A 25,236-nucleotide genomic window follows, 5' to 3' on the forward strand; every position below is an offset into this window, starting at 1 on the left:
CCTACGGCGGCCGGGAGGGGACAAGGCGCGGGGGAGGGCGAAGCGCGGCGAGGGGCGGCGGCGGCCGGGAAGCGGGGAACCGGCGCCGGTGAAAGCGGGAGGATGCTGGAGGCGGCCGAGGCCGAGCTGGACGCCGAGGACCTGGTGCATTTCTCGGTGGGCGACCTGCCCAGCCGCGGCTACGGCGTCATGGGCGAGATCCGGCGGCAGGGCAAGCTGTGCGACGTGACCCTCAAGGTGCTGGGGGGGGGGTCCTGAGGGGGATCTGGGGGGTCCTGAGGGGGATCTGAGGGGTCCTGAGGGGGATCTGAGGGGTCCTGAGAGAGTCCGGGGGGGTCTGAGGGGTCCTGGGGGGGTCTGAGGGGATCTGAGGAGTCCTGGGGGGATCTGAGGGGTCCTGAGGGGGTCCTGGGGGAGATCTGAGGAGTCCTGGGGGGGTCCTGAGGGGGTCCTGGGGGGATCTGAGGGGTCCTGGGGGGGGTCTGAGGGGATCTGAGGAGTCCGGGGGGAGTCCTGGGGGGGGTCTGAGGGGACCTGAGGGGTTCTGGGGGCTTCAAGAGGGGCCCTGGGGGGTCCTTGAGCTTGTGGGGGGACCCTGAGGGGTCCCTGGGGATGGGAGGAGGACCTGAGGGGTATTTGGGGTTGGGGGGGGGGCTCTGAGGGATATTTGGGGTTGGGAGAAGGATCCGAGGGGCTGGGGGGGGGTCTGAGGGGTCCTTGGGGCTCGAGAGGGGGGCTCTGAGGGGTCCCTAGGGTTGTAGGGAGGGTCCTGGGGGGTCCTTGGGGCTGGTGGGGGGGGTCTCTGAGGGGTATTTGGGGTTGTAGAGGGGAGGCTCCAGGGCTCCTTGGGGCTTTGGGGGGGGCTCTGAGAAGTCGGTGAGGCTGGGGGGGGGGGGGGGACTCTGAGGGGTCCCTGGGGGCTGGGGGGGGACCCTGAGGAGCCCCCAGGCACCTTTGGTGGGGAGAAAGGGGGAGCTGAGGAGCCCCCACCGATCCTTTTGGTGGGTGGAAGGGGAGAGCTGAACCCCCTCCAGCTATGTTGGCACCATGGGATCGTTCCCCCCCCAATTCCTTTTGGGGAGCTGAGGGCTCCCCCCCCGGCCCCTTTTGCAGGGAAGGGGGCACCCCACCTGATTGAGGCCGGTTTTAGGGGTGCGCTCGCTACAAGAGGCCGTGGGCTGATGGGCTGAGGTGTGCCCCTCGACCCTCGAGGGATCGGGGTCGGTGCTTTTCCCTGGGGACAGCGCCAGGAGCCGAGGGGACGGCCCGGAGCTGGGGCAGGGGAGGGTCAGGCTGGGGGTTAGGGAAAGGTTCTGCACCCAGAGGTGGTCGGGCACTGGGACAGGCTGCCCGGGGACGGGGGCACGGCCCCGAGCTGCCGGAGCTCAAGAAAACATTTGGACACCGCCCTCGGACACGGGGGCCGGGTTTTGGGGTGATCCTGGTGGATCCCTTCCAGCTCAGGACGTCCTGTGCCCTGCGTGGCTGCCGGAGGCACCGCGGCGTTCGCCCCGCCGTGGGATTACTCAGGAAGGTGTAGCCCAGCCGACTCAGCTCGAAACGTTTCACCCGCTCCCGAAGAAGCGCCCGGCGAGGGCCGTGCCAGGAGCTCAGCACCTGGGGCCACGCGGGGCGGCTTCGCCCCTGCCTCCGCAAAGCAATCCCTGGGCGAAACGCTCCCGGGCATCGTCCGTTTGCTGATCTTCGTCCCAAACCGTGGCAAAACGCGGCGGCTCGCGCCGGTAACCGCAGCGGCTGCAGCCCGCCGTTGGCCTGCAAAACGCTCCCGGATCTCCCCTTCCTGCAGATTTACCATGCCAAGGTGCTTTTTTTTTTCGGTCCGACTTGTCTTACTTCGTCGTTTGTAACCTGGAGGGCTGAAAGTGACCCCCAGAGCAGCTGCCGGGACGTGCTGGGCAGCGTTACGGATGGAGGCACTGCCTCGGCCCCGCTTGCTCTCCCCCTCCTATTACATTTTGTTCCCTCCCTCTCTGGGAGGGTGTGGAGCCTTTCGGCTCTACGAAGGTTTAAAATCTAGTTTAAAATCGGTCTGTTCTCCTTAAAACGAGGCTTAACTTTCTCCGCTGCGTGGGTAATTTGTGATTATACCCAGGAGAGATCAGTGTGACAGCCGGTCTGCGTGACAGGGGGCCGGCACCATGTTCCCTCGTCGGTTCAAACCAGCAGCCTCGCGTCCCTCGTACGCCACAGCCCCCCGAAATCCCCTGCTGGTTTGTCTCCTCTCGCCTCGCAGGGACGGTGCTGCCACGCTCCTTGCACAGCGCCGAGGTAGGGAAGGGCGGAGAAGCGCAAAAAACCCGTACCCGGAGGATGCTGGAGCACCGCTGGGATTTTTTTGGGGGTCCTCTTTGCCGGTGCCGGTGCCGATGGCTGTGAACGATTCCCCCAGCCCACGCAAGCGTTTGCTCTGCAAACAGGCTTAAAATCATGAGGCAGCGCTGGTACTCCGGCTTCTTTTAACTATTCCTCGTGTAAATTCGTCCAGCAGGGGCCGGGATCCCTTCCCCTTCCTCAGACCCCGCGCTGCTGCCGCTCACGTTGCCCCTCGGCAGCACGTGGCAGCGCGGGGCCGAGGCGATTACGAGCCGGGAAAGCGCTGATGCGCCCGGCGCTGTCCATCCCTTATTTATCCGGGCTCAGCTCGGGGAAATCCATCGGCGCTGGTCCCGCTTGCCCACGTGGAAGCCGAGTCCCGCCGGGCGGTAGCCGAGCCCTGCCTCTCCCCTGGGGCTTTGCGGAGCCACCCGGCCCCGCAGCGCCTTCGTGCGCGGACGGTTTGGGGGCGACGCGTTTGAGAAGTCCCCGCCTGTGCCCGTCTCCTAAATAGCCGCGGTCGGGGCTTCTCCCGAAAAGCTGCCGTCGCGAGCAGCTGTCCTTCCAGCCTCCCTTTGGCAGCTCTCTGGAGCTGTCGAGGCGTTTACAGAAAGAGAAATTTTGGGGCGGTTCGGTGGACACGAGTGCGAGGGAGCTGCGGGGAGGAGGGGGGGAAAGGAAGCGCACCTTTTTCTGCGGCTTCTCGTACTTTTCCTTCGGATTTTGCTTACTAAGGCCGGGTTTCTGCTGTTGCTCTCCTCTTTCAGGACCGTCTCGGCGTGGCCTTGGCTGCTTTAAATATAACAGACACGCACAACCGTTCGCTGGCTTAACTCAGCCAGGGCAATATTGCTGAAAATCCGCTGCGTGAGTGGGATTTGGGTTCCTCCCTTGTCCGATCCGTCGCCACGAAGCTGCTGGTGGCTGCACTGGTGGCAGGGATGCGCCGAGCACGGAGCGCTCATCGCACACGCAGCAGGGACACCTCTTTTTCCCCCGGGAGCTGAATTTAAAGCAGTTCCCTAGCAGATCTCTGGGTTATTTTCAGCCCGCGGTGCTGCTTCCAGGCAGCGCTTGGGCTCTCCCTGCAGCTCCTTCTTCCCAAGGCCTTTCGCACGTTGCGTCGCCTTCCCTCTAAACACGAGGCTTGGAGCTGCGAGCGTTCGGCCGTCTCTGCTAGCAGCACTGCCGCTGATTTTTACCTTATCCGTAGAAATAATTAGCTGTTTACTAAGCGAGCTGCATCAGGAGAGCTCCCTGCGAAAGATTTAGGCTCTCATAGCTTCAGTTTCCCGCGCCTAACAAATACGCAGCAGGACCTTTCCCCGTATTTTGCAGGGATTTGCGGTTCTGTTGCCTGAAAGAAGCTCCTCGGTGTCTGTGCGCTTGCCGAACACCGGTTTTGAACACGCAAATCCTGGCGAGGTGAAAGCTGCTTGGACGGCTTCGTTGTTCTGGAGGTCGCTCCTCTGCTTTCCGCGCTTTGCGGAAGGGGGAGGCAGCGCTCGTAGTGTTTCCTCCTGGAGAAATTCGGGGGGCGGGGGGGGGGCACAAGTCCTTGTAGCTCCTGGGAGCCAGCACGGAGCCGAGAACGCTCCCTTGGAGCAGCTCGAATGCTGTCTTCCCACGATTAACTCGGTGACTGATTAGAAAGGTCCCAAAAAAGAACGCAAGCCTGGCAAGTCAAAGGGCTTCCAAGCTGCGGAGGGGGGTTGTTATTTGCTTCGTACACGAGCCGGATCGGCCTGATGGGTGAGGGTCCTGTTGGCTTTTCTCCCTGCAAAGAGGCTGTTCTGATCAAGTTTTCCAAAGCAGGCTTTTCGCTTGAAAGCCTTCAGACTCCAGCAGACGCACGGGAGAGCTGCTGCCAAGCCGAGCAGAGGCGGAGGAGCCTCCCTTGGTCCCGCCGTGGCAGAGAAGTGCAATTCCAGGCGGCTTCGGCTGCTCCTGCGGCTTCAGCAGAGTCCTTGAAAAGCCCATCCCCGGCTGCTCCGCAGGCGTGAGGGCATGTTTGCGAGATCCCCCGAGCACGACGAAGGTGGTGGGGGAGGCTGTCGTCTCGTTGGAGCAGCCGGCAGATTTAAAAATCAGATAATCTCGTATGTACTCGAGACCTTTGTGCTAAGGACCTTATTTAAATCTTGTCACACGGAAGGAACGAGCTGCTTCGGATTACAGCCGGAGCTGTTTTCTCACCTCCGTCCCCAAGTCTCAGCCGCTCTCGCTGCTCTTCCCTTATATGAAGACGGGTATTTTTAGAGCTTCGCAGACGCTAAACCTGAAGCGTTCGCGGACGCCACGCGTTTCTGCGCAGAGCCTTTTCCTTGGTCCCTCGAGCCTGCTCTCTGACTTCCAGACTCACCCGCGTGGCTTTCGTTTGCTTTCCTTAGCAGAAAACCGTGCTCTGCTTGACGTCCGCCGGCCCTCTGTCACCCTGGTCTCCTCTCTGTCGGCCGGTCGAAGGCAAATCGCGCAGGCTGGGGGCCGAGGAGAGGAAGCCCTGCTCGGCCTTCGGGGGCAGGCGGGTGACGGGGAGCTGGAGCCGGTGGCGGGCCTGGCCCCATGCCCCAGGTGCCCGGGCGCTCACCGTGCTGCTCTTGGGTTCGTCACCGCTGTGTCAGCAGGACTCGAGGCAGTCAGGACCGGGACCCGGGGCTGAACGGGATCGATCTCCTGGTTCTGCACGTGCCAAGTCTGACCTAATCTTTTCCACGGCCTGCCCAGCCCTCAGTGGGAAAGGGGCACTGGGGAGGAAGGGTATTTACTGAAATGCCTGCGTTTTGGTACAGCATCTCTCAAACCGAACTCTTCTGGTACCATCTCCCTAGCAAAATTTTGCCACGATGCCTTGGGTTTCCACTCCGGCCTCTCTCTGGCTGGAATGCCGACGTCACGCCGTGTCAGGAAAGATGTACGTTTCTTAAAAAAAATATCTTTGCGGCAGAGAGCTCGAGAGACTTCTCAGCTCTGCAGCGTAACGCCGTGAAAACAATAGATGCCTTTATTCCACCTACACCAGTTTGCTATGGAGAGAGCTTCGGCGTGCCCTGGAACTTGCTAAGGTTTGGGGGATGTGGGAGTGAAAGGGAGAACATGCATCCTGTCAGTCAGAGAAAGGGAATTCTGGCATGTTCGTGGTTGGAAAAGATGCTCTGCAAGCAGCGGTTCTGCTCGTGCCTCTGGCAAATAGGTTCTTGTGCCTTAAAGAAAGGCCTCGGCTCTCTCGTGTTGTACGATGGAACATCCTCGCTTAAAGGTGGAAGTCTTCGGGCCGGCACGTTGTTGTGCTCGGGCTGCGGAAGGGCTGGGAGCGCTGCCCGAAGGGGCTGCCCTCCAGCCTCTTCCCAGCGACCCTGCTAACGTGGAGCTCCTGGAGTATTTCTCTTTGTGACACTCGTGTAAACGGAGTTCTAACAGTTCTGCTCATCCTGGCTCTGCGATGTGGATGCGATTACATCTGAGCAATTCCCTTGGTGCCTGGAGATGGTCTTCAGGCTCGAGGAGTGACGGATAAGCGTACCGATCTGCGTTTAACCCAACGGGAGAGCCTGATTTCGGTAACCTCACGGCCACGAAACGGTCTGTTAGGGCAGCTGGGGGCTTCAGCTGAAGGCTGACATCCCCAGCCGAGATTCCGGTCTCGGTGCACGTGATGTGAGAGAGGCTGGGCCCTGAAAGGCATCCCAGCTTACAGGAGTTTCTCAGCAGCTCGCCCTGTGACGTTATTCGGGAGGCGATGAGACCCTTTAACCGGGAGGGGGCTGCTGCTGCAGGAGGCACCGGCTCGCTCGCTCGGAGCGAATGCAGCTGTGTAGAAACGCAAAACTAAAAGGAAAAGCGTTCCTTTGAGACAGCTGCTGAACGCGGAAAGGGCAGTCGGTTCCCAACGCCACGCTGCCGAGCGAGAGCTGCTCGGTAAAATCAAAACAGGAACTGAACAGCCCGTCCCTGCCGGCTGCGCGATGGCTTGGAGGGCAAAAAGGGGGTTACTCAACCCGACGAAGCTCTTCTACTTTTTTTTTTTTAACGTTCTGCCGGTACTTCTGGAACTGGCGGGCAGGCCTGTGATGGATTTGGGGCAAATGGAAACCGTCGGTGGTATGGCGGAGCTGTAGTGTGACACTACAGGTGTGTGTGATGGCAGCGTGGCCCCGCAGACGATGGTTCCCTCAGGAGGGAGGGAGATGGTTTGGCTCCGGAGACGAGGAGCGTTTTTTGAATCATAAGATGCGAGGCTGAACTGAGGGGATGCGCGCTGTCTGCTCATCCTCACAAGCATTTCTCATCTTGGGCAGGAAAAACAGGTATCGCCGCTGGCCTGCAGCGAGAAATTTAGCGCTTCCTTCGGGACTCGTCATTAGGCGGCGACGGTATGGACGTAATGCTGGCTTCCAGAGCAGAGGTCCCAATTTATAAATCTCCCTCAGGGCCCTCTATCGTTACGTGAGCAAGTTAAATAAGTAAATAAATAAAATGAAGAGAACTGGAGGTTTTGTCTTGTCCGGCACCGGGGGACGGCCGCCTCTCAGCTGGCGGCAGCGCGGAGCTGGCCCGGCAGTTTGCTGATGCAGCCCCGTGGCTCCAGCTGCGGGCAGGGGCCGCTCCCGTCCTCCCCTTTCCCCTGCTAGGACAGCAGAAAACCATTCCCTTTTTCACACAGCTCCTTTCGGTTTTATTTCCTCCATCCGCGAGGTCAGGCAGGGGCAGCGTGTGGGAAGCGTCGGGGGCCGGGGCCTGCGCGAGGCCTAGCCCTGCGTGGGGAGCCCAGGTCCCTCCTGCCGCAATTAAAACACACAATTAATTAAAACGCGCTGATTAGTTCGAGCCCTGCCTTGTTGTGCAGGACCGTCCCCGGTTGCCCTGCTGAACGGGGCATTCCCCAAGGTGAAATCCTTCCCTTGAAGAAGGGTGGAACAACGCGGGGAGCCGCCGAGTGGGAAGGCGGTGCTGCCCGCACAAGGTGTCCCGTCCCCCCGATGATACAGCCTCGTTACACAGCCTCATTAACCCCGCTGGAATCCTGCTGGATGGCTGCAGATGATCGCTTTTGTAATAACTGGGTGTGTTATTTACAGCGAGGCCGTTCGGGGGGACCAGGGACATCCGTCCCTGAAGCCGTGGTGATGCGTGACAGCATGGGGTGTCTTGTCAAAGTGGGGCCTCGCACCGTGCCTTAGGTGACCGTCCAAGGCACAGATCTATTTTAAAAATAAACCGCGAGCCTGTATCGCTTTTGTGCTTTATGGTTATTTTCCAAAGCAGAGGGCTTTTCTCCTCGTCGGCTAGCATGGTAGGCTTGTTTTGAATAAATGTAACCACGCTGTTGTAGCTGGCGTTAACTGTGCTTATAAGGTTAAGTTTGGTTATAACTCCGGTTATACCTAGGGGATAGCAGCTCACATTTGAAGCGGGTATGTTCGTATCATTTAATACGTGTCTGGTCAACTTTAATCCTAGTTGTTATTTAAAAAAAAAAAAAAAGGTGAAATGGCATTTGAGAAGCTGTGATTTTTGGCAAATTGTGTTTGGGTGGAAGCAAAATTTCAAAATCCTGCTCCGTGCTCAGTGACTCCCAGCGCCTTAGTCTTTTGCCTTAGTTCCACACGTTTTCAGCAAAAACCACGTGAAAGAAACACGTCTCGGGTGTTTATTCCTCTGGCTTTATCCAGCAGGTTGGGCGTTTGGGACCCGCAGGCGGGGAGGTGGGCAGCGGAGCGGCCAGCCCCCCGCCCGCGTCACCCAGCCTGTGGCTGTGCCCGGCAAAACCTGTGGAGGAAAACCTTCTGCCAGCCAGAGACCCGAGGAGTTGCTCCTGCACCCCCCTGGGATGAGACGCAAGGAGGATGCTGAAGCAGCGATGGCTTTTAGCAGTGGTTGTGGTGTGCGTTGTGCTCTGCCCTGCTCGTGGCTTTGCTCCTGTGTCTCCAGCAGGAAGAGGGCAGTGAAACTGTGAAAGTGAGCACGGAACCGTCGCACCCTGGAAAGGACCCCAGCAGGCCACCTAGTCTGTCCTCTGTCCCCAGGCAGGGCTCCAGCACGCTTCTGACCGTCTGCAGTCTTTGGCAGCACGTCGCGTCGGCTGCTCTCGTTATTTGCAGGCGTTAACGCTGTACTTCTGTGGCCAGGCTAGCAGAGGAGGGACCAGAGAATGGAGAAGGAACAGGGAGAGAAGGGGAAGGGATTTTCTAGCTGTGTCCTCTGTGCTGCCATTCATGGCACGACTCTCTTCAAGCCTTGGAGCTTTTGAGGCGTTTTACGCAGTTTTGGGGTTAGTAGAAGAGATTGGTACTGGCCTTTACCCATTGTAAGCCATCAGATCACCTTACAAATACACGTGTGACTTCTTCTCCATGAGCTGTAGTAGTACAGAGCATTTCGCCTGCTGCTTTTGCTCTGGGCGTTGTGAACTCCCCAAAATGCGGGAGAGCAGGGTTTATACCCGACAGTACAGGCACCGTGGCATCCTGCATTGCAGGGGTATAAACGCACCTAGGGCGGCCAGGACAGGGCAAGGCTCTCCAAAAGCAGCCCCTCTATCGCAGCAAGCCGTGGGAGCAGCTCGAGGTGTGTGCTCGGGGCTCTGTTAAATGGGGAAGCTCGGGCAGAGAGCAGCCTCGCCTCGCACCTGAAAGGCTTCAAGTCGCAGGCACAAATGCAGCCAGGAGCCGGGAGGCCAGGCTGGTTTCCAGAAACACGCTACCAACGTTTGTGGCAGGGAAGTATGCTTTCGTTTAAAATGGAAAAAAAAAAATCCCACCTCTTGTTCACGTATTTTTTTATGTAGTGCTCAATTCCTCTTACTTTCTTTGTTTAAATGCCAGGAATTTTGCTTTCTAAACTCCCAGCAAGTCACATTTACTGAGCGTGGTAGCTCTGGGCTTAAAGGAAGAGGCAGGGCGCTGTTCTCAAGGTAACCATAAAACCCCAAACAAGCAAGATTTTTGCTAATGTGCTGCCTAGACATGAAAGGGCAACGAAGCTTTTTGCGGAGAAGAGAAGGGCTGCTTGGACAGCCCGGAGAGCAGAGGACCTGCTGTGCCAGCTTGTTTGTCCCAGCGAAACAAAGCTCAAAAGGAGAACTCCTGAAAGTGGGAAAACTGAGAACTGCTGAAGCGGGAGAAAAGGGCAGCTCTGTACAAGCTCAGGGATAAACTCGTATGAGTCAGGTTAGCCTGGAAATTAGAGGGGAAAAGAAAACACTGTGAACCAACACAGCACTTGGAGAGGAGCAATCAGAGCAAAGCCCCGTGCAGAGGTTGGACTCGGTGATCTTGGAGGTCTCTTCCCACCTAGATGATTCTGTGAATCTGTGAGCTTAAAAGGAGGCTGGAAAACCGGGTTCAAAAGTCTGAGTTTAAAAGACACCGTCAGCTGTCTTGCCTTGAAAAATTGTCCGTGAAAGACCTGGAAATTGTCTTTCAGCCCTCGGTTACTGCTGGCCGGGCAGAGCTGTGCCACCGTGATTGCTCCCGACCGTTCGGGTGGTGGTGGATGGTGCTGATCTTCTTCTTCCCTTTTTTTTTTTGTCTCCTTTAGGTCGGGGACCATAAGTTCAGCGCTCACCGGATCGTGCTGGCAGCTTCTATCCCGTACTTCCATGCCATGTTCACCAACGACATGATGGAGTGCAAGCAGGACGAGATTGTCATGCAAGGGATGGACCCCAGGTAACTTCCCGGGCACCTCAGCGGGTTTGGCCAGACGGACAGGGAGTGCTCTGCAGGGCTCAGCATTATGCGTGCAAGGCTGGAAGCCTGCCCGCTCCGTGAGTTGCACCAGGAGGGATTTCTCTGTTAGTCGCGTCCTGCGCTAGGCTGATAGAATTGGCTCGAAATCCGTTTTTTGCCTTTTTTTTCCCCCTTCGTTCAGCGCGCTCGAGGCTCTGATCAACTTTGCCTACAACGGTCACCTGGCCATAGACCAGCAGAACGTCCAGTCGCTGCTGATGGGGGCGAGCTTCCTCCAGCTGCAGAACATCAAGGATGCTTGCTGCACCTTCCTCAGGGAGAGGTAAGGGGCACGTTTCGGTGCGCTCACCGCTCACCCTCCGTAGCAGAAGGGTTTTAATCGCCTGCATCAGCCCTGGAGGAGGCGGCACGATAAAAGCCCTGAACCTCCTGAGGCTCGGCATTCCTCTTGCCTGTAAAAGTTGTGTGGCTTGCAAGGCGCTGGGGACAGCGTAAGGCTTTGGCCAGCCGTGGGAGTGAATGCCTAAAGCAAAACGGGCTGAACGTTTCCCTTTTCAGAGTCGGAATCGTAGAATATCCCGAGTTGGAAGGGACCCGCAAGGATTGTAGAGTCCAATTCCTGGCACCACAGGGGTCTACCCAAAAATTCAGACCCTAGCCAGCTGCCTGGCGCAGCGGTGTGTTTCTGCCTCTGACAAACCCGTCCTCGCAGCACTTCCCCTTCCTGCTGCTGCCTGGACCCAAGGGGAGGAACAAACAGACTCGGCAGGACGTTGGGTGGGAAGCTGTGGCAGAGTGAAATTGATTCCAGTTTTTCCAGTCCCCTCGCTGGCGTTTGCCTCCAAGATCATTCCAGCAGCGTGATCTGGAAAGCAAAAAGCGGGGTTATTCCTTGGAAACACACCGCACGCGGCTTCGGGCAGCGCCAGGAACCCGACGTGCTTTCCTTGCTCCCCAGCCTGATCTCTCTGCAGCTGCTCTGTGTATCCGTGGCGGGACGTTGAACACAAATACCAGATGAATGCAACGTCTCGTCCAGTTGTTATTTTACTTCCAGACAGAGGTATCCTAGGTCTATGGTTTGGGGAGAAAAAGATGTATTTCCTCCGTGTACAAAATGCTTCAGTTTACAGTCCCACGTGAATCCCGAGTTTCTGTAGGTTGTTTAAAATTAAGTTATATAAGATCAGAGTGTTAATTTTTCCTGCACAAACATTTTATTTGGGGTACTGGGTGTGACACCGAGCTGGGAGGAGGTGGGTTGTGTTGATTTAGGAGTTCCTGCCAGCTGTGGGTGGTTATATTTATACCTAGACTAAACAAGGTGAGTTGTTTTCCCCGAGGTTCGGCTGCCGCGGTTATCCCAAATCTACCAGGAGCCACAGGGTGCCCGAAGTTAACTCCTGGGTGTGAGCGCACGGCTGTCACTGATGGATAACACGAAAATTGGTGTGCTCTGACCATCCTGCAGAGCTGGAGCGCAAGCACTGAGCTCTCCTTCTTACTTGGAAATGCGGTGGGGGTATTTTTAGGCACTTGTCTGCAGGCAGGTCCATCGCAGCCGGGCCCTCTCTGGCTGCTGGGTGTACAAAGGACAAGGTTTTCAGAGTCGCCGTGTGAGCCCTGAGGGTCATCCCAGCGTGAAAACCCCCCCTCCCGCAGCTCTTCGTGCTGCTTGCTCCTGGTAGGGCAGGGATTTGAATCAGGGCGTTGGGTACATCGATGCCGCATCCTCACCCGCGTCTGGCCACCGCTGTCACAACGGAGCCAAACTGTTTTTACCCACGCGAGCAGCATTTATTTTGGTACCTGTCGATCAGCACCACAAAACACCGCGGCTGCTGGCTCGTCTTGCGCGGCGACGTGCCCACGCTGGGCAGGGCTCCTCGCTCGGACGGGGGCATCCAGGTCACCCCCCTGCTTGTGTAGGGCACGTGCCTGGGGAGGACGTTGGCTCCTCCGGCTCGCTTGTGGCACCGAGCAGCTCCTTGGCAGTGGCTGTGCTGGGGAGAGCTGGGGTCTGCAGCAGCGCTTCTCGCCGCACCAACCTTCAGCTGCAGCAGCAGCTTTGAGAAGACCTCCTCGTGTCAGGAAATGGCTTTGGGAAGGTGTAACAGGCGCCGTTCTGTAGTGCTCGGGAAAGACGTGCTGCTTTCTGTGTTATTCGTGCGGTGTCCTTGAATCCAGCTTTGTCCAACACTGGAATTACAAAGGTGCCAGGAGCCCAGGAGCCCAGAGAAGTGGGAGGGAGGGATTGCTTTGCGAGCCTCACACTTCCTGACAACTTATATTAGTGCAGAGGCTGCCCAGAGGCTCCCTGGCAGGTCTCAGGGGAGATTTCAAGTCGTGGTTTCCACCCTGTGGCTCTGCTGCGGATTCACCACCAGATCTCCGTGTAGGTGCCTTCATTATGAGCCGCAACCTTTAATTCTAAACCCTCGTCCTTGGCAGAGGGCGCAGCACCGCGTATCCTCTGACGCTTGCATTGCTTCGCTGAGCCCCTTTGCAATTCTATCCGTCCTCCTGTTAAACTGAATTTAATTTTGCTCACCTCTTCCCCCCCCCCTTTCCCAGGCTTCACCCTAAGAACTGCCTGGGCGTGCGGCAGTTTGCGGAGACCATGATGTGCGCGGTGCTCTACGACGCCGCCAACAGCTTCATCCATCAGCACTTCGTGGAGGTGTCCATGTCCGAGGAGTTCCTGGCGCTGCCCTTCGAAGACGTCCTGGAGCTTGTTTCCAGGGATGAGCTCAACGTGAAGTCTGAGGAGCAGGTACGTGTGCGGTGGCAGCAGGGCCAGTTATCCTCCCTGGGGGGTTTCTGGTTGCTTGGCAGAGGAATGGAGTAATAAATACCCCGTGCCTGGGCGGAGCGAAGCTGGGAAGGTGCCCTGACGTGTGGGAGCCCTGAGAGGTAGGCAGAGCTGCGCTGCCTGTCAGAGCCTGCTTCTTGTCCGTGCTGGAAGTGTTTCTTAGCTCCGGGAGATGCCTGCTAGGGTTTCTTGGAGCGTAGATTTCGCAGAAGGTTGCACTGAGGTGTTTTGATTCACTGGTGACGGAGGTGGGCCCTCCTGAGGACCTGCAGCCGTGCCCTGCTTCTTCAGCTGAGGGTGTGGGCAGCGGCAGGGAGCGCTTCCTCGCGGAGCTCGTGCTCCAGTCCAGGAGGCTCTGGAGGTGGAATTTTGTCTCCCAGCGTTTTATAACGAATGGATTTGCCATTAAGAAGCGCCTCTAGACAGGCGTGTTCCTAGAACAACCAGAAAGCAGGGCTGAGCCGCTTCAGGACGTTTCGGCAGCCTCGAGAACCTGTCAGTGCTGGGCTGGCAGTCTGCAGGGGAAGCACAACCAGTCCTTGAGCCAGAAAAGCTGTCCTGCCCTTTCTGAGGAGGCGAGTAACGAAAAGCAGTGCTACCACTGTCGCCGTGCAGGGAGATAAGCTCCCCGCGATCCTGAGGAAGAAGCACTTCTGTGCTGAAAGCCTCGGGAGAGGCGATGTGGGAGGCTCCAGATCTGCACCGTGAGGGAAGGGCTTGATAATTCTGTTCTGAGCTGCGGTGGGCTTTTCTCCACGGCCCCAGGTTGCGATACAAGACACCCAGGGTCGGGTGCATGCACGTGGCGTGCGGTGGTCTGCTTCGGAGGACAGCTGAGCTGCCGGGTGGTGGCCGTGACCGGTGCTCCTGCAGCTGCTGGGAGGCTGCTGTGGGCTCGTGAGCTCCACGAGCTGAACCTGTGAGCAGAAATGAGGCTGTGACGTGCGACGTTGGTCTGAGGGCAGCTGGGGACACTGCTCAGTGGGCTCCCTGCCTCGGGCGGTGGTGACAGGGCTGGGGTGTACCCGTGGAGGTGAGCACAGTGGTGCAGGACAGCCCAGCTCAGGCTTTATCTGTGAGAGTCTGAATCAAAAAGTACATCTCTGAGAGGCCAGGCTCCCTGCGTAATCTCAAGCCAAGGACACGATGCATCTTGCATCCAAAGACCTCCAAAACAGGACAGAAGAGCGGCGCTTTGAAGAGGCCTGTCTCTGCAGGGACCACAGAGGGGGCCGAGAGAACCCAGCTGAGCTGTAGGCATCCATCGCGTGGTTAGCTAAGAACGGATCCCTCCCATCAAAACTGCCTTCTGGTTTTCAGAGAGCAGCACCCTGCTCTCTTCTTTCTTCACAGATTTACTGATTTTTAACACTTTAAAAAAAACAAAACCTTTTGCATTTTGCCTCTGACAAAACTCTTCCCAGCTCTCATCTTCCTGCAAACGACAACTGGCAGCAGTAGGAACTCGGGGGGGGGGGGGGGGGAAGCAAAAACCAAGCGAAAAATAAAATCCACCTTCCCCCGCCTCTGTTTGGGCAGGTGTTTGAAGCCGCCTTAGCCTGGATCCGCTACGACCGGGAGCAGAGGGAGCCCTTCCTGCCCGAGCTCCTGGCCAAAATCCGCCTGCCCCTGTGCCGGCCGCAGTTCCTGGCTGACCGCGTGCAGCAGGACGACCTCGTGCGCTGCTGCCACAAGTGCAGGTGAGGCTTGGGCGTGGGGTAAGGTAGCAGGAGCGTGGTGTAGCAGGCCCGCCGAGGGAAATTCTTCCTCTCCGTGGACAGCGCACCTCTCACAGCAAAGCTCTCCCCGTTTTTAACCTGGCAGCAGGGCATTCCGTCTATACAAATGGTAGCTGGAAAGCCAGTGGCCTAAATCTGCATCCAACTTCAGTCAGCTTTCGTCGTAGGGGAAGCCAGCACCAACCAAGCTAAATATCTCTCTTGGATTTCAGGGATCTAGTTGACGAGGCAAAAGATTATCACCTCATGCCAGAGCGCCGGCCGCACCTCCCGGCGTTCAAGACCCGTCCTCGGTGCTGTACGTCGATCGCGGGACTGATTTACGCTGTCGGAGGCCTTAACTCAGCAGGTACCTTGCACATCCACTCCCTGATGAGGAGAGCTGTGTGGTTTGCTGGGTAGGACCATGGGATTATGAACTCCTCCACTTTGGCCCGGAATGCTCAAGGTGGCTGTGCCCCTAGTTTAACGTCTGCCCTCTAGAAATTCTGTGTGGATCAGGCTTGTCGGGACAGCTGTTGTTGTGTAGCTCAGAGAATCCTCACCTGTAACAACGCAGAACCTGGAGGTATGAAGCTGAATCGGTTAGGGTTGCTGCATCACGCCTGCAGACGCAATGTGCTTGCGCGGCCCTAGTCAGAGCATGAAAAAGAGGACAGAAAACGCTAACGAAATAATCTGCCGGAATCGCAAATAACCTGGCTAACCTGGGAAACGTCCAGCGGGGTTTTAAAGCTGCCGAAGGACAGCTCGCTGGTGAAGGGTCTGATCAGTGGGTCCATGCTGGGCTCTGCCTTGTGGGATTTCTGTTCTGCCTTCACACCACGGGCGACTTACAGGGAAGCTATGCTCCCAGAAAGCAGGAGCACCATCGGATGGGATAGGGTAGGTCTCTGCTGCCCCTTCAGGCTATAAAAGGCCCCACTTCCACAGGCTGGGACTTGTCAGCCCTGATTGTGCCAGGTCCGTGCGAGGGTTTCAACCCTTACAAACCCTTTGCATCGCAGGGTGCCGTTCACATGGATTTTTCAGAGCAGGCTCTTTGTGAGCGAGTAGAGATGTGGCTGGGAAATGCCTCCGGCTTGATTTTGTGGGAGCAGGGAGGCTGCGATAGGAAGCGTGCGAGCCTGGATCTTTTCCCGGAGACCAGCAGGCACGGTCCTCACTGTCAGCTCCTCCTGCGGGGTCGCAGCAGCAGCTGTTTGTACCCCTGCAGAGACCGAGAGGTGGGTCTCCCCCTTTTAATTTGAGTAGCAAATTTTTACGCAGGCGACTCGCTGAACGTGGTGGAAGTCTTTGACCCCATCGCCAACCGCTGGGAGAAGTGCCAGCCGATGACAACGGCTCGGAGCCGGGTGGGCGTAGCCGTGGTGAACGGGCTGCTCTACGCCATCGGCGGCTACGACGGGCAGCTGCGGCTCAGCACAGTGGAGGTTTACAACCCGGAGATGGATTCCTGGTCCAAAGTGGAAAGCATGAACAGCAAGCGAAGGTACGTGCTGTGGGAAGGGGAGCTGGGGAGCAGGAGGGGTGAAAACGGGGTTTTAGGAAGGCTGGCGGGTGCAGAGGGAGAGGTCCCCACGTGGGGAAGCAGCAAAAAAACCACACGTGGAGGAGAAGAGCAATGTGGGAGCAGGTGAGAGTCCCCTAACCACGTCTGGGGCATTTGTGCTGAATGTGGGCTCTGCTTTCTGGTAAGAAGGGAAAACTGTCAGCAACTCTTCATAAGCTTTTCTGAAAACTCAGCAAAGTTATACCTGTGCAGCGCAGCATGGATTTACAGGGAAAGCCGTTGATACCTCGGTAGGTTAAAAGCAGCTGAGCGGTAACGGAGCTGTAATCTCCAGAGGTCTCTTAGCTCTTGAGGCACGAGGGAGGGAAATCAAACCAAAAGAGCGGTGACGTTCTGCTCGGCGGGCCTGTGAGGGTCCCAAAGGACGAGCTCAGAGCCCCATTTCTTCAGATCGTGGTTCTGGGTGCCGGGTAAAGCGCTGGTGAGCACAGCGTGGGAATTCCTCCTTTGCTGCCAGGAGTCAGGGTGAACCTGTTTTCCGTCTCTGCCTAGTGCTGCATCTTCTTCCCCTAGCAGAAAGCACAGGAGGATCGCAGCTGGAAGGAGAGGAGTATTTTTACGGTCCTCAGAGAGACGCGGCCGGCTGAGCAGGAGGCGTTTGTGTCTGCCCGGCGCTGCCGCGGCTCCTGACCAGCCTCGGGATTGCTCCGTGGTTGGGTCTGGGAGCGCAGCCCGTGTTATTTCGATCCCCCCCCACCCATTAAGTTGTGCGGTCGTCCCGTCCTCCCCGGCACAGCACGGTGGCCGCTGCCGTGCCTGAACATCCTCCTGGCTTTCGTGGGGTTCGCTGTGGTTTTCTTTCCGCTCCCTGAGAGCTGCTAAATTGCTCGCTGCTCTGCAAGCTTTGCAGCGCTTATTTACCATCATGGTTTGCCTGGCTGGGTTTTTGCGGTCCGGGATGTTTATTGCTCGGGAAGGGAGCGCTGCGAGAGGCTGAGTGTGGGCACGCGGCATCCCTGTGGCTGCTGGTGGCGCACTCCTTTGGGGGAGCACAGGAATGAGCCCTGGTCCTTCTGGTTCCTGTCCGGAGCTTTGGGGCCGGCCCAGAGGCAGAGTTCGTCTAAATTCCTGGAATATCGTTTCCCTCCGGTGAGATCACCCAGGTTTTCAATCTGTAGCAGGAAAGCTCGCTTCTTCCCTAGCAGCGAGGTTCCTGGGAGCTTTTCCCGCGGTGAGAGGCAGCCGCTCTTCCGCGACGGGGCTGCTCAGCCTCGAAGCCAAGCAAAACGGGTGTCGGATGCCCTCGTGCAGAGGAAAATCTGCTACTGTACAACGCCCTCGGCTCTTGCTGTAGTGCTGGGGTTCTGGTGTTGTCTCCAAGCTCCTCCAAGAGTTTCTGTGACTTCATTTCCAAGGTCTTTACAGGAAGCCAGGACCGGCGGGATTTTGACCCGTGACAGAATTACTCCTTGTGGTTTGGTTTAGTTCCTGCAGTCAGGAAAAAGGGGGAGTGTTTGTGATCTGCGTCAGCCTGAAGGGGGGTTTAACCGCTACAGCTGGTGTTGTACTGCCTCAAGACCAGTCCTTGCTGGAAGGGGGGTGCTGCAGGGCATCAGAAAATCCCCTCGTTAGCTGGTTGCTCCCTCAGATCTCCAGGTGCCTTGTGCAGGCCGTTCCCCATGCTGAAATCACTCCGATAGCCCAACAGCGTGAATCAGTTCATTAAGGGGCAGTAAACGAGGCAGATTGCGCAGATTTGCTGTGTTTCAGGCCGCGTAGCACCGCGTAAAGCCACCTCACGGGGTTCTGCTTCTTGCAGCGCGATGGGGACGGTGGTGCTGGACGGCCAGATCTACGTTTGTGGCGGATACGATGGGAACTCCTCCCTCAACTCCGTGGAGTCCTATTCTCCAGAAACAAACAAGTAAGAGCCCTCTGTGCCCTACGGCTTCTCCTCCTGCTGCTGCCAGCGATGTGCCGGGCGGTGGCACCGCGGGGGGCTAACAAAAACCCGCGGTGAGGGGTGCGAGCAGGTGCTTATATCCTGAGAGCCGTGCAGTGTCCCTCCCAGCAGGGAGCTTGCCTTGACGCGGGGAAATGAAACCAAAGACTTAAATAAAACAGGCAGTGGAAGAAGTTACCGAAACCCGGTCCCGGAAAATCTGACAGAGCTGCAATAATCCGCAGAGCGGCCGGCGGCGGCGCGTGCGCGGTGCCCGCGGGAGCCCCCGCTCACCTCTCCCCTCTCTCGCCAAGGTGGACGGTGGCGACCCCCATGAGCTCCAACCGCAGCGCCGCCGGAGTCACCGTCTTCGAGGGCAGGATCTACGTGTCAGGAGGGCACGACGGCCTGCAGATCTTCAACAGCGTAAGTCGCTGTGGCGCGGCTTCCCGAAGGCCTCGCGCCGAAGTCAGCCCGCCGCGGGCAGCCGGGAGGTGAAGCTTCGGGTGGGGAAGGCTCCGTGCCCTTTCCCCGCACACCCAGAGTGCCTCGAGCATTCCCACCGTCAGATTCTGTCCTTCCCAGGGCCCTTCTTCCAGCTCGGGAAGGAAGGTAACCAGGTACCCACAGGGAATGGGACTGAAGCGTTATTGTTCTTGTTCCCCGGTGCCAAAAGGATCGAGTACATGCATTTTGTCTCCCTGCTTCCTTTGCTTTTTCACTACTTTTATCACAGTGTCCCTGCTCCCTTGAGACCCGGATGCCAGGCGCTTGCCTCTGCTTCCTCCGCCTGCTTGGTGGCTTCAGTTTCGGGAGGAGATTATCTCAGAAATGAGCTTGGCAGCAGGGGGAGCTGCTGGTGCAGGGCCAGCTGCGCTCTGTCCCGGCGGTTCGGTGCTTGTTCTCCGCACGTTCCCCGAAGCGGGATTTAATGGGGGACAGATGAGGCTCGTTCAGCTGGGGGCAGCGTCTGGATTGGATTTGGCACTGACGCGCTGCTCTCGGGAAGAAAGCTGCAATTAAGGGGTTTACAGGGAGCAGCGATAACCACTCGCACCTTGCTCAGGTGGGGGTTATTGCCTGCAGCGGGAGGTACCCTGGAGCCAACAATCACGGGTCCGCTTGGCTGGGCTCGCTCCTGAGCTGGACACGTCTGGAGTTCCTGTCGAAGGGGTCCGTCTAATGGTCTCCGCAGAAATATCAGGGGTACAAAATGTTGGTTTTCTGCTTTATAGGGTGTTTTTTTTGTTGTTTGTTTCGCTTTGAGGGCACACAGCCCTTCTGCAGGCACGCGGAGGAGGTGCCAGGCTCTTCCAAACGCGGAAGAGTTTCCCTGCACAGAAGGAGGGCGCGAACCTTGGCTGGGGGGTGCGGGACAGGGAGCTGGAGGCTCAGACCGCGTCAGGAGGGGTCGATGTGCGACGCGGGGAGCTGCAGCTGCTGAAACCTGCTGGGGGGGGAGCGGGGAGTCTCACGGCCGCAAGAGGCAGTGCCGAGGCTCAGAAACCCCTTTAAAACACAACCCAGAAGCAGATGAGAGGGGAGGGAGGCAGGGGGGGTTTTAGAGCTGCGCTTTCTGCGGTCTCTGCAGCAATGGCCGGCGGCGCCCAGTTCCTTAGAAAAGTCCGACGGCGTTACAAAATCCGGACGGGTGAAAATCGAGGAACAAAACGCGAGCTTCCTGGGCTGCTCGCGGTTGCACAACAAAACCATCCGAGGTCTCCGAGGACGTCGGCGGGCGTCCCGCTGGGGGCCGTCCCTTAACGCTGTGCCTTGTCTGTGACCGCAGGTGGAGTACTACAACCACCACACGGCCACCTGGCACCCCGTCGCCAGCATGCTCAACAAGCGCTGCCGCCACGGCGCCGCCTCCCTGGGCAGCAAGATGTTCGTCTGCGGGGGCTACGACGGCTCGGGCTTCCTCAGCATCGCCGAGGTGTACAGCTCCGTGGCAGACCAGTGGTACCTGATCATCCCCATGAACACCCGCAGGAGCCGCGTCTCCCTCGTGGCGAACTGTGGCCGCCTCTACGCCGTGGGGGGCTACGACGGACAGTCCAACCTCAGCTCGGTGGAAATGTACGACCCGGAGACGAACCGCTGGACGTTCATGGCTCCCATGGTGTGCCACGAGGGAGGGGTCGGCGTGGGCTGCATACCCCTCCTGACCATCTGAGGAGGAGGAGGAGGAGGTGTCGGGGCTGCCTTCTCCGTGGCAATCGGGGGAGAGCTTCAGAGAGCGGTTCACAACGCGATAGCCAGAGGAGCGCGTCTCCAGGTGCTCAAGTGTCATTCACAAACACACACACACACACACACAACTTGACAAAACCACCCCTACCCCCTCGGCTCTAGGACTGAGGCTCCAGAAAGATCAAATCTTATTTTATTTTTTGGAAATACGGTGCGAGTGCTTCCGTGTACGTGCCGGGGCGAGCGAAGGAGCTGCCCGCCGCCCTCTCCAGCGCTTCTGCCTCTGCACGGCTGCGTGGCTGAGCAAATTCTTCCTCTCGCCGTTCGTTTGACAAAATAGCACTGAGCCACGTCGGCCTGTGCCTTCGGGAAGCGAAGTTGCGGGCTGGGGGCAGGGGGGGGGAGCAGTCCCAGTTGTGACACAGCAACGGCCACTTTAATGACTGGGGGAACGCTCGCACGCTTCTGCCGGCGCCGAAACGGCCCCGACGTCCCGAGGGTTTGAGCGGCGGCGGCGTTCGGCGTTGTCAGCTTACTGCTGGCCACGGCTGGACCTTACCCAGCTTATCAAAACAGACCGAACCCACCAGCGCGGGCCCTCAGGAGCATATCCAGGCTCTGCGCGTTCAGGCGCTCCTTGCGCAAGAGGTCACCCGCTGCTCCAAGGGCTTTCTTCAGCTCGATGGGGAAAACTTCTCCACAGGAGCCGCACGATGGAGAAACCAGGAAGAGGAAAAAGGCAGTTAAACCAGCCGCCAGCTTTAGCAAGCTTTGGAGGAGGAATGCCAAACGAAAATGACACTAAGCAACAGTCTTAGGGTTGCAAAACCGGCAGGAAGCCAAAGGTGTTAATTATAAAGATATCCCTTAAATATTGATGCGGGTGGTTTGGTCGCGGAGCGCAAGCTTTGGCCTGTCAAAGCGGGGTCCCTGAGAGGCAGCTGGCGCGGTGCGAGCGGGATCCCCGGTTCTGACACCGTGCAGAGCCACCGCTGTGCCGGGGCAGCCGAAATTCGGCCATGGGGAAGTGGGGCCGGGAGCTGCCGCCAGCCTCAGGAGGGGCTGCCAGCTCCTCGGCTCCATGCGGCACGGGCGCTGCTCGCCCCCGCGGAGAAACGCGCAGCGAGCGCCTCTGCAGGGGGGGGCCAGCCGAGAGCCACGCGTGCCCAGCACCTGCAGGATCGGTGTCCGTGGGTTTTTTGGTTTTTTTTTTTCCCCGTTTTGCTACGCTGGGAAAGGTTCCTCGCCACGTGCTTTGTTGCACAGCCGACGGGGCCACGCGAGGAAACGAAAATTCAGCGGCCAAACCGTGGCGGGGCTGAAGCTGCTGCCCGACGTCCCTGCCCCTGCGGGGGGGGGGCAGCGCCACCCCCAGCCCTTCCTGGGCTTCTTTCACCCCCCCCCCCCCTCCAGCAGCTGCAGACGAAGGGAGCTGCTGCTGCCAACCTGCTCCCAAACAAACCTTTCCCATCGTGGTTTGCAGGTGGGGGGGTCCCTGCCAGCCCCTGGGATTTCCCCCATAGCAGCCGGGGGGGGCGGCGGGACGGAGCCCCCCCAACACTAATCCCAGCGGTGGCAGCCGAGGGGGCTCGCGTCTGTCTTGTGCCCAAGCCCGGGGTTTTTGGGGGGGTGCTCGGAGCCCCGCATCCAGCCCGGGGCTGTCCCCCCAGCTCCCCCATCCGAGCCCCCGCTTCTCCTCCGTGCCCGCCTCCCAGCGCCGCTTGGGGTTTTGACTTCGGGTGTAAATGTGGATGTCTGTATATTCGGGTACCGTGTATATTTTAGGAATACCTAACGAGCATAGCTGGCCGCAACCGTGACGTCTCCGTGTCCGTTTCCTCTGTATCCGTGCGTCGATGGACGGGTTCACTGGAGGGTGAATTCCTTGGGGGGGTGGGGGGGTTCCCGTGCTGCTAAGACGCTTTAAAAAGAAAAAAAAAAACAAAAGAAAAACACACAAAAAAACACTGGAATTGGAGTTGCTTTTCAGGCTGCGAGTTGCAGAGCGCTGGATGAGTGAGCAACGTGCAGGACTGCTCCCCGCGGCCGTGCCAGAGCAGCGAGGCGGGGACAGGGCGAGGGGTCCTGAGCTCCCCGTCCTTGGGGTCCTTGGCTCACCTGGGGAGCTCAGCACCACGCTCCGGCTTTCACCGGATGCTTCCCGCCCTCGCCGGGGTAGAATCGAGGCTCCGAAAACCTCTCACGGGTAAAGAGGCGCTGCCAGCCCCACGGGGCTGCAGCCAGGGGCTCGTTCCTTGGGGTTTCTTTGGGAGAGGACGAGGATTTCCAGCCGGGGGGGCGCGAGGAGGGTTTGGGGGAGGAAAACCGTAAAAAATACCGAATTTGGGGACGCGGGGCTCGCGGCAGGGGGCGGCTTGGGAGAGCACGGTGCCACCTCTGCCCTTCCACTCCCGGCGCTCGGTGCGATCCTCTGGCCTACGGAAAATTAAAGCGTTTGACTTCGGAAAACACATGGAAGGTGTGCTGTCGGCACGCGTGCGCGCACAAACTGCTGCTGCTCCTGCAGACGCCGTCCTGTGCTGGAGCCGAAGAAATGAGAGCGGCTCTTCCTGGGCTGGGGCCCCCCCCGGGGCTCTGAGCTGGGCTCCGTTAGGGGCCCGTCACCCTTTTTACGATAAAAACAGCAAAAAGGCATCGCCTGGCGTGCCGGGGGGTGCCTGCAAGAAGCGAGGACGGTTTCCAGGAACGCGGGGAGCTGCCGGGCTCCGGGTTTGGCAGGGGAGGGACGGCGCGGCGGGGAGCAAACGTTTATTTCCCCGAGCCGGCTCCCGGCCCCGTGTAGGGTGAGAGGGGCTGTGCACGAGGCAGTTTGGGGAGGCCGAGCCCCGCCACGCGCGAGGCTCATCCCAAAGCAAGGGCGGGCGGCCGGCCGCGGAGGGAGGAGGCCGGGAAGGAACCCGCCGAGCCCCAACCGCGAAGCCGAGCGAGCGTCGGCCACCCCGAGCTGGCTCTCCAAGAAAAACACCGGCAACCCGATCCCTTCCCGTCCGCGCCCCGGCGCCCGTGTTTGTGCTGGAAGCCTCGCTCCTCGCTCCCGGCCGGGCCCCAGCCCCGATGGAAGCGCTGCTGCTGCTGGGCGCGCTGCTGCTGCTGCTGCTGGGAGCGCTGCCGCCTGCGGTACCGGTGCCGCCGGCCCCGCGCGAGCTGGCCCGAGCCGTGCTGGAGGCGCACGGGCAGGATGCGGGCACCGGGCTGAAGCTGCTCAAGCTCCAGGGAGTCACCAGGACGGTAGGAGCGTGCTCGGCCGCGGAGAGGTTTTCCCCAAGGGGAGGCTTCGCGCCACGCCGACGCCGTCCTTTTTTCCTCTTTTTCCCCCCCTGCAGAAGTTCGACTGGGGCACGCACTTCACCATCAACCTCACCGCCCGCGAGATGGCCTGCCCCAAAAACCCCGCTGCGCCGCGGCACGCTGGCTGCAAAGCCCGGCCGGGCCAGGTAGGTGTGGGGTGACCCCGAAACACGAAGGAGGGCACAGACCTCTGCCCTGCCTCGCGACAACCCTCCCCAGCACCCCAGGGACGGGATCGGGGTGCTCGCCGGGGCCGTTTGCTTCCTCCCCTTGCCGGAGCCGTGAATTCGGTCCACCGGGGCTCCCCCAGGGGCAGCGGCAAGCATTGGCCTCGCTCGGCTTCCCCACTGCCCCCAGACAGGGCTGGGGGCTTTCTGCGAGCCCCCCTCCCTCCGTCTCCCCCCCCTCACCCCGCCAGGTCCAGCACTGCGTGGCCCAAATCTCCGTCTTCGCCTTCCTGCCCGACGTGCCGCTGTCGATGGTGGAGTGCGGCCGGCAGCCGGTGAGGGCTCCGCGGGTTCCCTTTTCCCCGGACATTTCGGGGCTGGGGTCCCCGTGGGGGCAACGTCCCCCCCTTGGGGATGAAGCCCACCCTGATTTCTTATCCTTTAGCCCAGTGGCTCGGGGCAGCCCCGCTCCAAAGGTTGGCGCAGCCCAGGGACCCCGCGAGCCTTCGGCCTCAGGGACCCGGCACCATCCTGAATCCCTGCAAGCGCATCTTTCCTGCGGGAGAGGACCCCCAGACCCCATCCCCCAGACCCCATCCCGCATGGAGCTGAAATAAAGCTGTTCTGGGGCCGTGAGTGTGTGTGTGTGATGCCTCTCTCCCCTCTCCTCCTCCTGTTCGTGCCCAGGGATGGGGCACAGGACATCCAACAACGGATCCAGCCCCCGGAGCCGCGGGTGCCCCGTCCCTGGCAGTGCCCAAGGCCAGGCTGGATGGGGCTGGGGGCAGCCTGGGCTGGGGGCAGGGGGCCCTGGGCACGGCAGGGGGTGGCCGTGGGGGGTTTTGGGGTCCCTTCCCACACAGACCCCGCCGTGGTGCCGTGCTCAGGACGGGGTGAGCCTCCCCGAGCCTCCCCCAGGAGGTTTCCAGAGGGCTCCAGGGGTGATGGTGCCGCTCTGGGGCATTGGGGGGTGGGAGCGCAGCCGTGGGGGTCCCGTCTGTGCCGGGAGAGGGGTGGGAGAGGGCTTGGGGCACGGCCACTGGGGGAAACCCGGCCTCTTGTTCAGCCACTTGTCAATAAAGAAGCATTTTCTGATGTTGGACAACTTCCTCATGGGCTCGTGCTTGGCCTTCGGCCACGTTCGTTGCTCTTCTGGGCTGAGGTCGTGGCCGTTCCTCCTCCTCCTCCTGGTTCTGTGCCCTTGGGGTCACAGAGACACCAAATACCCGAAGTCAGAAGCCGTAAAAAAAAGTCACATCTGCACAGAACCACCCCAAAACCCGGCCCCCGTGTCCGAGGGCGGTGTCCAAATGTTTTCTTGAGCTCCGGCAGCTCGGGGCCGTGCCCCCATCCCCGGGCAGCCCGTCCCAGTGCCCGACCGCCTCTGGGTGCAGAACCTTTCCCTAACCCCCAGCCTGACCCTCCCCTGCCCCAGCTCCGGGCCGGTCCCTCGGCTCCTGGCGCTGTCCCCAGGGAGCAGAGCTCAGCGCCTGCCCCTCCGCCATGCGGCCTCCCCTCGGCTCCTCCCGGCCCCACGAC

At 59.5% G+C, this 25,236-nt stretch overlaps 2 protein-coding genes across 3 annotated transcripts; both read left to right on the forward strand.

Moving 5' to 3' along the window:
* The first annotated feature begins 6 nt into the window (after positions 1 to 6).
* On the forward strand, positions 7 to 22,041 carry KLHL18 (kelch like family member 18). Of its 2 annotated transcripts, none has more exons than XM_083822515.1 (10): positions 7 to 237; positions 9,871 to 10,001; positions 10,204 to 10,344; positions 12,597 to 12,795; positions 14,374 to 14,534; positions 14,786 to 14,922; positions 15,828 to 16,065; positions 17,906 to 18,010; positions 18,343 to 18,454; positions 19,818 to 22,041. In XM_083822515.1, exons 1-10 carry the CDS (start codon positions 103 to 105, stop codon positions 20,202 to 20,204), a joined length of 1,746 nt encoding a protein of 581 aa, XP_083678641.1. In that variant the 5' UTR covers positions 7 to 102; the 3' UTR covers positions 20,205 to 22,041. The 2 variants fall into 2 exon arrangements, with proteins under 2 accessions (XP_083678641.1, XP_083678642.1); XM_083822516.1 differs by having other exon boundaries at positions 15,843 to 16,065.
* A 144-nt stretch (positions 22,042 to 22,185) lies between these two features.
* LOC310893476 (uncharacterized protein) lies at positions 22,186 to 24,333 on the forward strand. Its single transcript, XM_083822526.1, has 4 exons — positions 22,186 to 23,470; positions 23,566 to 23,676; positions 23,949 to 24,032; positions 24,143 to 24,333. The coding sequence occupies exons 1-4, from the start codon at positions 23,297 to 23,299 to the stop codon at positions 24,230 to 24,232; spliced, it is 459 nt and encodes a 152-aa protein (XP_083678652.1). The 5' UTR covers positions 22,186 to 23,296; the 3' UTR covers positions 24,233 to 24,333.
* The last annotated feature ends 903 nt before the right edge of the window (positions 24,334 to 25,236 follow it).

This window comes from Anser anser (genome assembly GCF_964211835.1).
Source record: "Anser anser genome assembly, chromosome: 2".
NCBI classification, from domain to species: Eukaryota; Metazoa; Chordata; class Aves; order Anseriformes; family Anatidae; genus Anser; species Anser anser.